The sequence below is a fragment of the Glossina fuscipes genome, unplaced genomic scaffold (genome assembly GCF_014805625.2).
Source record: "Glossina fuscipes isolate IAEA_lab_2018 unplaced genomic scaffold, Yale_Gfus_2 3, whole genome shotgun sequence".
In the NCBI taxonomy this organism is placed as follows: Eukaryota; Metazoa; Arthropoda; class Insecta; order Diptera; family Glossinidae; genus Glossina; species Glossina fuscipes.
In genome coordinates, this window is record NW_023998417.1 from 2,002,215 (window position 1) to 2,016,007 (window position 13,793).

At 32.7% G+C, this 13,793-nt stretch overlaps 1 protein-coding gene across 1 annotated transcript; it reads left to right on the plus strand.

The window, feature by feature from the left end:
- Positions 1-13,088: 13,088 nt before the first annotated feature.
- Positions 13,089-13,793, plus strand: LOC119634857. The gene has a single exon (XM_038029265.1). The coding sequence runs from the start codon at positions 13,228-13,230 to the stop codon at positions 13,522-13,524; it is 297 nt and encodes a 98-aa protein (XP_037885193.1). The 5' UTR covers positions 13,089-13,227; the 3' UTR covers positions 13,525-13,793.

Genomic DNA, 13,793 nt, shown 5'->3' on the forward strand with positions numbered 1-13,793 from the left:
ACTGCAACTTTATGTTGAAACTAATTTAACGATTTTTAATTAACAAGAAAAGCAGAGTGTAAGTAGGATAATCAGAGTACAAAAAAAACAAAAAATCTCTTTTTCCTACATTTTATTTACTATATTAAATTTGTAATCTATTTTTCACATATATATAAAAGAAGAAAACTTTATAATTGTATGTGATATCAAGTTCATGCCGGTGCATATCAAGTCTATACCGGAGTACATTAAGTCATGTCAATATGCATGATGGACATGGGAAATTTTTTTTAAGAAAATTTCAGACAGTCTGTCACTCCTTCTTTTTTGTTTTATTTCAATTGCGTTCAGGCTAAAGTGAAATATGATATAAATATTTCCAAATACCTTCAAGATGACAGGATTTTAAGTATTTTAGGCATATGGAGGGACTACCAGTCATTATTAACTTATAAAATTAGAAATTTTTCCCAACCAACTTATCATATATGTTTTAGTGACTTTAGTGCATATTATGTTGTTGAAGAGATGACATAATTAGCATATCTCCATAATAAATCTTTATGTAAATATGTGCACTTAATGAGATTCAGGGAAGTAGAAAAGTATTATTTGTTAAATGAATTTTAAAAAAAATAAAAAAATAAAAAAAATAAAAAAAAAAAACTTTATCATATAATTATTGTATCAGTTGCATATGAAAAAAGAGGAAGGTTACAGAAGTACACTTCACAATTATATGCAAGTAAGCAAACTACTTGATCTGATTTCACACAACTATTAAAAAAGTTCTGCTTATTTGCTTATATATACGCATTCATATACGCATTAGATCTGAGAGAAAGTTTTGTGGTAAATTTTAGAAGCGAAACTTTTCCATATCCGATACCATTTATTTGGTTAAAGCATATTACGTTTGTATGAGTGTATGCAACATCTAGAGGAATTTGTAAGACAGACAAACCTTTTGTTATATCAACTAACAGAAAATGATTTTAGACATGTCTGTCCGTCAGTCTGTATCACGTCATAGTTTTGTATTCAATTCAAAATTTTGGGCAACGGTTTGTTTGGACTCAAAAAAACAAAAACGAACGCTAAGGAAAGTAAAGGTATGGTGACAGACAGCCTATGTTGAAAAATAGTTTTTTAATATAATATAAACAAATAACGGATCATTTCCTGAGATCCCCCTTTCATATATAAATAATTTAATCTGATATGATAAAAACTACTACATAAAAAAGCCGGTTGTACATACATAAAAAAAAAATAAATTTCGAAGAATTAGTGGTAGCAAGTTTGGAGCACGTCCCTTTATAGGGGGGCTTTTCAAAAGAGGGACAGTTGATGGAAGTGGGACACAAACTAACTCCCTGCCTAAGGTTTACTAAGGTTTTGTGTTGAAAGATAGTGAATAAACATCTAAATTGATCGTTCTAGGCTCATAGTCAGAAATGGATCCTGTATCTTTACATATATACTACTTCAGAGCAGTAACTGCAGCTTCTTATTAAATTTTCCCTTTTACGAGCTACGAACCGAATTGAAGTTTCATGCAAACCTTGCATTAACAAATAAAATTTTTTCTTATCTTTTGATAATCTTTTGTTTTTTTTTTATTTAATTCGAAATCAAAAAATATATACATAATATTTTATGTTTATATACAACTTTTTTGAATAAAGAAATGAATTTAAACAGAAACAACAGCATTTTCATTCTTGTCCTGCTACTCCTAAGAGACTGAGAAACGTCTTGTTGCAGAGTTCGTTATAAAATCGCATGTGCGACTAATAAAATGATAGCCGAGAACTAGTAAAAGAGAATTTATTTATATAGAATTCGAAAACTTCTAAGAATTCGAAAAGTTAAGTATCACTACTTGTGGATAACAACTTAAATCAAAGAGAGGAATAGGATTTTCGCCTCATTGCACAACGCTACTCTTTTTTAATAGATGGTGAAAGAGGCATAAAAAAGTAAGAGTTGGTTAGCAGAACCTAAACGTCAATAATTCCTCTGCATTACTTTGCGAATGTAAGCCGCTCATGCATGTGGATGTATTTCCTAATAGTGTTTGGAATAAAACAACTTTAAATCTCAGTCAAGCGCCACATTAAGGAAGAGTGCAGAGATTTTTGAAAATTTTTCGAATTCGTTTTCTTGATTGCAAGTATTTGACCAAAAACCTTTAACTATTTCTCAATTTAAAACCCTTTTACACACTGCCTTCACTTGTGAGACCAAAATACTTGTCTTGGTTAATTAATGTGAAGCTTATTTGGTTGCTTTAATTTCCATAGGAGAAATACCTCCTTCGCCCGTCTCTCTATGCTTATAAATCTTCCTGACCACCACTGTGTCTGCCCGTATAAGCGGCATGCCCTGGGTGTCTGGTCATGTTTCCAGATTTCATTTACTTAGACTACGTGAGAGATGATTCTTTCGGGGTTTTTTTTGGCCGAACTTCAAACCCATTTTTCTTACATTTTAGATAAACTTCATTATAGTAAAATTTTTCTGGGAAAAAGTGATCGATTTTTCTATGAAGCCAACTTTACATCATTGGCCCTCATCATACCACGATTTTTTTTTTTTTTTTTGTAACGAATTATACCACGATGTGACTTTTAGGCACTTGTGACAATCATGGGAATAATTGAAATGTTTTTGTTTCCGTTTATTGCTTAAAATCCATATTATATATCCAAACACTTGTATACATAAAATATTGTACACAATCCATTAATATTTTCAAGAATCATTTGCTCTATAAACACATTTGTCTGTATACTTTGTTACGTACATATTTATTAATAAGATTAAAATATATTACTTGCTTTTACTTTCATTGTCTGGCCTCAACCATGAAAAATTTCAAATTTTCGATACACTATAATGTCTTTACCTTCACATGATAAGTGCTTTAATTTTTGTTTTTTTTTTTTATACCAATCACCAAACGGCGGCCGAATACTCATTATGTCATAATATTTGCAACACTCAAAAGGAAGCTTCAGAGGGGCCGTAAAGTAAGCATATTCTTGATCAAAGAGAAATTCTGAATCGATCTAGCCATGTCTGTCCGTCGGGTCTATGTCTGCATAGTCTATGTTGTTGCACAAATTCGGTAAAAACTTTATAAGCCTTTGCTAGCAGCTTGTTATCGGAGGTAGTTTAAATTGATCGAAGGATATGTTCAAAGTAAAGCGTAAAGTGAACGATTCTCTGCTGTTCTAAGTAAAAATTTGTTGCTTTTTGTTCATTTTTTAAAAAATATGGAAGATAGAAGACTGAAATATTGTAAATTTTTATTATTGAACATATAATGAAAGTATTCACCTTCCAAAATGGTCAGCCCAAAAAAAGTTGTAGGCGAATGAATTTGTTCTTTATTTCACATTGTTGGCGGCTGCTTTTTTTACTCATAAGGTCATTAAGACAGAATGTTGCAAATTATTGCAGACATTCTTCATGTGAAGACATATCGCTGGTTTAAAAAAGTGTCAGTTTTAAAATATGGCGGAGATCACGATACGATGGTGTTTTTTTTTAACAATTCACTCGACCTGGATGTCAAATAACAAGACTCAGAGCGATAAAAGGTATAAAATTAATTAGATAAAAATTATTTTTCAATAAACATTTGATTAAGTGAACTAAAAGTTGCAAAATACACTTTTTCCCTAACACTTTTATGCGACTGCACGTAAAAGGTATGGCATGATAAAATTAATGCTGATGAGTGTACGAGATTCGTTCTCGGCCGAATATAATTTTCTTGTTTTTTATTTTATTTTTTTTTTTATTTTATTAAGCCTTTTGTGTTTATGGTTTCTGCTTTCGAAAGCATCTAGAACAAAAGAAAAATGACTTTACTTAGTAAGTAAGGGTTTTATGTATATGATACCGTCTCTGCCTCTCCTCTTTTCTTTTCTATGCTTTCCTTTTACTTCTCACTTGTTAACAAACGATTACTTGCTAAGTTTACAAAAAATAATTAATGATTTCGTATATCTCTTCTCTCTCTCTCTCTCTCTCTCTCTCGTATTCTATTCTTTTATAAATGGTGGGAATAATTCGTTTGAAACACAAGTTTTTAAAATTGTAGGGAAAACATATATAAATGATTACTAACGGGAGATGGAGATGTGTGAAAATTGATTTTATATATATATAGGAAAAATGGGTTCGGTCAACCGCCTGGCTCCCTTGTTGTTGTCTTGTAAAGTATACAAATTTAGAGATAAAAAGAAGCCAGCAACCGCCGGTGTAGCTTTTCAACGTGTTGACCGTTATGATGCTTTTCAAGGTTTCGGTCTAACAACGCAATTTAATTGAATTATGTTATATGATTAAAAACTCTAATTATAGCACATAATGATCATCGAAACGCATATAGAATGTGTTTAAGGAAAAAGAAAATAAAAGAAAATCTTATGATTTATCTCGTAATTGACTTATGCAATAGAAAGGTCGTTGCGGAAGCCAATAACAACTTAATTTGTACACAGATGCCGGCTGCCGTTCACTACAGCATTGTTACAGAGATATTCGTTAGTAATTAAATCATATATAGATAGAATCGAGTGCATTATCGCACTGTGCCTTTCTTTCGTGCGTTGTTTTGGTATGGATAAGAAAGGGCCACTTAAGTGAAAAACAGCTTAAGTATTATATTGATTTAGCTGATTAGAAATCTGGGGAGATTTGTGCTAAGGATCAAAACGATAATAGCGATTACCTAACTTTTGACTATTGAAGGGAATACAGCGATAATGAATTCGTCACCGAATCCAAGGATAAGACTATTCTCGTATGCTTGTTGATTTTCAACGAAGATTGTTTGAACATATTTTCGGTTCACTTAATAAATTTTTTACTCTTGGAGATCAACTAAGATTGCTTCTGGTTTCCTCTGGGGTCAACTTTCTATATTTACATTGATATAACACCATTTTTAGTATAGCTCTGCAAACAGGGATAGTAAATAAACTATGAATTACTTTATAGTTGACGTCCTAGGCAATGCAAAGCATGAGCTATCTCGATGTTGGCAAGCACCTTGTCAAACTAGATTTAACCATCTTACGAAGCTACGCGAACTACATAAACGGCTGAAGCAATTTTAAAAAGAAGGCCTTGGAGTACACATATTATTAAATCATATATATATATATATATGTACTTATGATGTAATTGTATACGTTACATAAAACTTTACTTAAATACGTGGACGGTACTAGTACTAGAAATGTGATGGGGGCAGGCGGCTTGATCTTTCCATCAAAAAGTTAAATATATTTCGTGGTGTGCGTATTGTATGCAGAACTTCGATTCATCCGTTTAGGTTGTTTGTCTATCTATAGGCTATTTCGGGGAACTTGATGACCACAAAAGTTGAACCCAAAATACAGAAGAGACAGAGAGAGCATGATGCTCCTGTAGGTATATTGTCTCTTTATATTTTACCAATAACTCGGGGAATACCCTATATACCTGTGGCCACATTGATGGACGGAAAGCTTTTCAGGCAAAGAAGTGGGAAAGAAGCGACTTTACGTTCAACTTGTAAGCAAGAATATGTGGAACGGTGGAAAGACCATTCTAGATAAATTGTTCCAAAGAACTTGGACTTCACTTTTCATTGCCTGAGAGGGGATTCAAAAAATCACCCGATCCGGTCTAAGGTTTCATACCAATATGAAATGCCGACATATTACTACTTAATCACTTTTGGCGAGAAATTTTCAAAATAGAGTGTTTTATGGCGAATGGTCGAAAAAGTGAACTGACCCAAATCATTTTCAAGTGTTCCTCCTCCGGTCAATACAAATATCTCATCAAAATATCTCAAATATTGCGACCGGTAGCTTGAACACAAATTTATGTGGACAGCCATTAGACGGACAGATGGACAGATGGGCCTAAATCGATTCAGAATCATTCGATCGATATAATAAAATCGATCTTAAGTGCTTTGCGTCCGCACAAACTTAATATACATTGCAGCACAAGTAGTATAGGGTATAATTAACATAATTTTTAAAAAGGAAGCAATTTATTGCCATTTTTCTTTGCGTACTCGCGCTCTTTCTTACTTAGTTAAAAGCGGAAAGACATAAAAGCATAGAGGAATAGATACCAATAATAGAAACCTTAAACGTTGCTATTCGCTGGAAGTGTTATAGAATTCGCTTCGCTTCACATTATAAACAAGCAGTAAACAATAAAAGCAACGATATCAGGAGCAATAAACTAACATACTTTAAAGTTAATACGTAAACAAAGCAACAACGCATAACATTCTAACAATTTTTATTCAATATTAACGATGGAAGTTGAGAAGACGGGAAGACGATACACAACACAACATTGAGTACAAGACAGTCTCAGTCTTATTTTTGAAACATTAACTTGCTGCCATCAATAGATGAAAGTAACGTTCAAGAGAAAAACGATCCTTGAGGCAATGAAAATAAAGAAAATAATGAAAATCAAAGTAAAACATACGCACAAGAATTCAAACAGCAATCTTCCGATAAACGCACTAAAACTAATACGTGTGTGTGTGTGTGTGTGTGTGTGTGTAGTATAAACGTAGAGTATTGATTTTAAAGAAATGGAAATCATAAATATATATATATATATATACATACCTTTATCTCGTAGAATGCATTGTTGTTTATATACAGATAAGCATATGTTTATACTAACCTTCGAGGGAAGATGGATATGATAATTATACCCATTTGGCTTGTAAAAAAATGGAAATATTTATCTGAAAGCTTCCGAGTATAAGCTTACACATATACACAATAACGGTTCTTCTTCTCGTGGATATTTTGTAAGTTGCTTTACCTACCTTTGCGTCTAGTTTTGAGTCTAACTTTTAATATGTTTTCCTTTCTTACTTACTTTTTGTCTCTCGTTAGCCTTTTAATATTTATTTTCATCTTGTTGTCAAACTTGCTTTGTTTTCGCCCATTTACACATCTTTTTCATACATTTTCTAAGCGTGTCTTTCTAGTTTTTTGTCCACCAAGTCGTACATCTCTCCTCCCGTCCTTATTGATACCAATCATTTTCATCTTCTCCTCAGTCACTTTCCGTTCCTCTTGCTTCTTTCTTTGTACCATTAGTTCTTACGTCTCTCCTTCCGTCTTTGTTTATATCAATATTTTTCACCCTCTTTTTAATCATTTTCCTGTTTCTTTGTATCATCATTTACTGCATGTTTTTTGTGATCAGAGATCCGACAAAGTTTATATATCCTTGATCAGAGACAAATCCTAAATCGATTTAAGCATGTCCGTCCGTCCGTCCGCCCGTCTGTTTTCAACATTATCCTGACCGCAAATATGAAGCTATCGGCTTCGAATTTGGCAGAAACATTGGAAATTCTTGCACGCAGGTTGATATTGAACATGGGCCAAATCGGTCAAAGGATACGCTTACAGTAGCACGTAAACTGAGTGTAACTCTGTTTTTCAAAGGGAATGAAAAATCAATTTTTTGTTCGTTACTCAGGAACTATAGCATATAAATTTACAAAAATCTGAACGCATATTCTATGGTAGATGCTGTAGCATCAGTGCACAAAAATAGGAAAATATTGACCACGCCTACCTAATATTGTAGTTTATCAAAATTTAATTATTTTTTCAATACCTTTTAAAACGCGCAGAGACAAGATTGAAAAACCCCATAAAGCATATAATTTCAAATTTTGAATGCACTTGAACATGTCCGTCTGTCCGTTTGTCTGTTTGCGCAACCTTCTAGCGTTCGTGGTGCCTGTGGTTGCGTACAAATTTGCAAAAGAATTTGGAATTGACCTAAACATTTTAAAAAACACACCTACAACGCCCACATGCTTCTACGACGAAAACTTTTATATTGACAATAGAAGAAATCAACTGCGCCCACTCCATATTATAGAGCGTGAGAATTTTGTTCATTCAGTGTTTTGTATTTGTTTGAGGTTAATGGAGATAGGTATAAGAAATTCGTTCGCAATTGAATTTAATTTTCTTACTCGTTTTATTTACTTTTTGCAATGCAATGTTTACCATAATCGTCCCTAAGGACAAATAACTTTAATTTATTTTAATTTAAATGCTCTCACTGAATAAATATTATTGTTAAAATATTAAGCAAACTTTTATTTTTTAATAAGTAATGCTTAGTTTCTTCAATATGAATTTTGTAATTAAGACACACACACTGTACACATAACTGCCCTATGGCATACATATGGTGTATAAATGAATGATGAGATGAATTTCGAAATCAGCAAAAATTTATTTGCATTGACTGACAACACAAAAGCTATTGAATTATTGCGGTTTTCTGTATTCAAACAATTTCAATTAACAATTGATTGTTGAGGTTTTAGATTTACTTACATTACATCCTGATTAAAAAGACATGAAGGTATGTATAGGCAAATATACATAGCACAGAACAGAACAGAACAGAACAGAACAGAACAGAAAGTTAAGGCGAGTATTTGCAAAATGCACGTGTTAATGTGATAAATGAGCTGATTTTATATATATATATACCCATATATATATACACGCTAATTGCTTATATAGACGATAGTCAATAAACTTTCATCACAAAATCTCTTTACTTATGCGTGCTTGCAATTGCCAATACGAACGCATTTTCATTCACGCACGCACGTATACACGTATATAACCATGTGCATTACTATATAAACAAATAATTATAGTATTATTCAATACGTTCCTCATACTTATGCTGACAAATAATTCTATCAAATGATTAGAGAAAGCAGGACACAATTTAAACTTTCAATAATGTTGTAATATAGCAATCGTCGTTGTTGTTGCTGTTGTTGCTGTTGTTGCCGTTGTTGTTATTGTTCGTATTTCATACTGCTGCCGACATTATTGAAATTTATGTTTATCTATAAATTAACAAGCTGGCAAAATTTCATTGCTTCAGCGAGTATTGCCTACTAATCACACCAATGTCTATTTATAGGTATAATGTATATATTTACATATAAATGTAAGCATGCCCGGGACAATGTGTAACGAACATTAACACCCATTAAAGGCATTTGTATGGAATTTATTTACCTTGCCAAGGTGAAAAAATATTTAAATATTTAAGGTTAATATAAATTAATTAAGTAGTGACTTAATACAATCAAAACACACCGTCAGACAATAAATAAAATTCTATATACCTGAATCTGAAAATGAGGTCTTCGAAGGAAGGATGCAAGGTAAGACACTTTCTCCTCCGCGATCAACTACAAACGTTTTAAGATCATATCCAGTAAGGCTGCGAGAGTTAAGTAACTTACGTTTGAAAATGCAAGTCAAACGTGTAAGTTAGTAAAAAATAAGACAAAGACTTAAATCAAATGCTGATAGGGAAAGATTACGAACTGACCGGATGGTCTTGCATGGGAAAATGCATGATGTAAAAAAAAGAAAAGTACAATCATCAAGAAAGATCGCATGGGACTTAGTAGGACTTAGCAGCATGTAAACTAAAGGAACCCACCTAAGTACACTTGAGATCGTAACGTTTTGCGATGAGTACGAAGTAGAGCTAATAAAATAAACAGAATACATGTCGCGTATCATTTGCACGAAATCAGACAAAGGGTGAAGTACAAAATCCGGAGGAATATTTATGATCGAACACTATTTTGAGTGAAGGCCCAAGAAGCTGAAAGGGTCTTGGGAAGAACTTTGGGGTTGCCGAAGAGTGCAAGCTGGCAGATTTTGTTGCTTTCGCTGTATTAGTTGAATTTCCGGTAAAGTAATCTTAGTGAAAGGGAATCACCATGATTGAAACATTAAAATGCATCTGCAAATCTTCTTGCGAGGAGTTGCTTGACTCTTCTTTGTTGAAAGTTTGCTCCAAAATAAATGAAGATCGTAATGCATCACAACACAATTTTTAAAGAAAAGTTAATCTCACCATATTTTCATCGCATCTAAAATGCATTTATTTTTAAGGCCACCTGAGCATGTAGCGAGTACGCGATTAGCTTGAGCTTAGTAGAGTTTATTTTAAATTTGTTTTATCAAAAACGATAAGTTAGAGTTTCGCCCTTCGATCGACAAGGCGACATAGATGATAAATTGTTTTATTAAGTGTCCAAAAATATATTCAATCTAACAGTGATTAATACCGAATTTCAGAGACCAGAAGCTTTCATGAGACATGTGTGTGTACGTATAAAACTCCAACGAAAAAACCTTAAAGAAGTTTTGTTATCTTCTGATTTACTGATTTAATCTTGTCTTGGGCAATAAATAAAACATCTAAACACACATACATAAAATGTCCTAAATAAAAAGTAATTTTACATTTTCTGAATAACATTAAATTCGAGAAATGGATTCCTTTCTTATCTATCTTGCTTGCAGTGCTGGCCTTCATTATTAATTTTGCGAAATATTACGTTAGCTTTTTTCAATAACGTCGATGTGCATCTCTGTCACGATTTTTCTACTCGACGTAAATAGCTTCATTTTATTTAATTTTCTTTTAAGGCCATTTCTTAGAAATGCACTTTTTCTTGCATGATGCATGATATGAATCACCGCAATACACCGTAGATAAAAAACTTTTATGATCATTTTCTTATTAAATTATTTTGTAGTAACTGATTCATCTAATTAGCCTATTGATCTTAAAGTGCAATAATTACTGTTTGTGTTAAACTATGTGTTAAAAAGTGTTTGAAACGAATATTTGCAAAATATATATTTAGATAATTTATCACAATCTAAGTTTCTATGAATGAAGATGATCGATAAATTAGATAAGTACATGGGTTTAACGTGGCTTTATCCATATGTCCGCGCTTCCCGCTGAACTCACAATTACAATCTCAAAATTTTGCCAAGAAAATTATGTTTAATTCAAAATTGTCTTTCCACTGTTGTAAATTTTAGAATCAGCCAAACCGTAATTAAGAGGCAAACGCTGTTAAAACGATGTGGAAAGGACGTTTTTTTCAATAAATCATCCAAGACACACTAAGTCGATAAGGAAGAGAGCGCTCTAATTAAAGTGTGAGACCAAGAATTTATCTTTTTATATACACAGAAATGTCTGTCCTTTATCTTTTTAGTGGTGATTGACTTGCGTTTTTGCTAACGCGCCTCGTATTATATTTTCCTTGTTTATTGCAGCTAATTGTGTTTAATTAGCAAAAAATTTAAGATATTTGTGAAACGCGAACATAAGCAGGTTGATCTCGAAAAAAAAAAACAAGAAGTAGTCAAAATTTATAGGAGTCTAAGCACGCCTCTACATTTTTTCTAATGCAAAAATATTGTAGGCTTCACAAAGAGTTTAATTGAAGCTATAGTTATTTTCCGCAAATTTACACATTACACATATATATCTATATTTGTTCATTGTTACATTTACTCGCTTAAAGATGTTGTCAAGAATCAACTTAAAGGCCTTCGGAAACAGATTACTTTCTTTGTCACCTTTCGTGATTAGAAGAGAATTTCGCTTATTTTAAATACGATTAACAGTCACCCTGCATATATATATATATATATATATATATCTACCTGACGAAGCCAAAATTGTGGTTTCAACATTTTTTCTAGAATATCTTATCATATGTCTTTCAAATTTTAAAACCACGCAAGTCAACATGATCTCATCGGCTTAGTGTCTTAATTTGTGATACAGGCTGTCTTCTGGTACTTTAATTAAGAGAGGCAGTATTTGGTTTCTTCAGCCTTTGGAGAACAACGGAACAGTAATCCTTTCGGATTTACTCTTAGCGTATAACCCATTTTCCCTCTTATATCCTTTGCCGAATTATAGAAATTTACTGAAAATGTCTTCCAGTTTATAACATTTACAAATGTGTCTCATTCAGAGTAGATTTAGTCATGTCCGCCTATTGGTTTGCATGTCCGTAGTCTTTGGTTGGTTTTTCATTACAGTTAAGAAAAAATAAAAATGGATTGGTAAAACTTCAGGGATGGCTACAGAGGCACGTTTGTTGACACATACCAAAAGAGGTAAGAAAATTGGTTTTTCATCCTGTACGTTCGGTCGTAGGCATTTCCCTTGATCGATTGGGCCCATTGTCAATGCTCGCCTGCCTGTAAGAACTGGCAAGGTTTTTGCAAAATATGAAGCTGATATATTCATTTTTAAGACCAGGAGAATGTACATTATACATGCAGACAGATGGACAGACATGTTTAAATAGATTAAGGGATATGTATACTTTATTGAACCTGTGAAAATTCCTTCTCCGTTTTACAAACGTTTTTAAAGAAGTGAATAAAATTTCACCAGTCATGGGCATAAAAGAGTAGAGTATAAAAGTAGTTATCGCATGCCTGCTCCTAACTAGCAAGGTCGCTGTTTTTCGCTTTGGTCTTAAGCGATGGGTATCGAAGCATTGGCTTAACTTGAATATAATTTTCCTCTTTTTGTTTTTGTACAATTTTTCGGTAGAAAAGGCTTTGGCCCGATCGTTGAGGACAGAAAGCTTGATACTAAGGTCATGAAAACTGGTCTTACTATTTCGAATATACTGAATTATTTGTTTGGTGGTTTTGATGCAGCTCGTTCTTGCTTAAAACTTTTAAACGGTTCAGACAGATACTCTGCAGCACCGTAGATGAATATGTTTCATATATATTTGCAGAGTTTTTATATGGGATTACAACTTTTTAGGTATTGTGGATGGAGTACACCTCTGTCTTCTCTCTCTGTTCCATGATATACCAACTTTGAGCTTTTTGATGCTATATTTACGGAACACCCCGACAAATAGAACCAACTAAGCCTAGAACTGGTGGCATGAAAATTACTGTCGGTCCTTTTTAATAATTCGCTTGTAGGACAAGAAACGATTATATATTTTTCTGAGCGTAACCTTTTTAGCTAAAATAATTTGCTATCTATTCAGTACTCTTTACCTATCACCTCATATTATTGTACTATTTATTTAATCGTTTATTTAAATAATGACTAATACTGAATGCTGATAAAAATTAACGAGAAGCTCGTATAATCTTGTCTGTGCCAGCTGGTAAGAATATTTCGCTTTCAGTATATAAAACGATGTAGCTTAAAACGCATCTCAGATTTTAAAAGCGTACACATACACAATAGCAGTTTACCGTGATTTCTTGCGAACTTTTTTAATTCTTATCAAAGGTGTTAATGAATTTTGAATAAAATAAAATTAATTAATCAAAAATGGAGTTTAGTGCATGGCTTTTGTGCTTATTAATTCTTCCTGCGATCTTGACTTTGACTGCATCTATTTCACAAAATGATGAAATAGCTAAGATTGACGAGGGTCCAGCCGCTATACGTAATACTCGACAAATTTTTGGATTGGGATTTTACGGGCGCCCCTATTATTACGGTGGTTATTACGGCCGACCATACGGTGGTTATTATGGTAGACCGTGGGGTTTTTACGGCCGTCCTTCTTATGGATTCTACGGTCATCCGTATTACGGTGGCTTTGGTGTTGGTTTTAGAGGATAATATGGTTAAGCAATAATGTGTTGTTTTTTGTTTTTTTTTTTTATTTTTTTTCGCTTTTATATATATATATATGTATACACAAGAAAATTGTGTAATTGTGGGTTTTATCGACTCACCTCTAACTATGATAATTACTAAAATAAACACAAAAATTTTGCAATGTTTTGTTATAGAATTAAAATTTAAAATGTTAAAATAAATAAGTACAATGTGTGTAATTCTTCAGTAAACAGTGAATTGTAATAAAACAAATAAACAAAAAAAAAAAA

Coding starts and splice junctions, on each gene's coding strand:
- LOC119634857 (XM_038029265.1), top strand. CDS start 13,228: ATGGAGTTTAGTGCATGGCTTTTGTGCTTATTAATTCTTCCTGCGATC.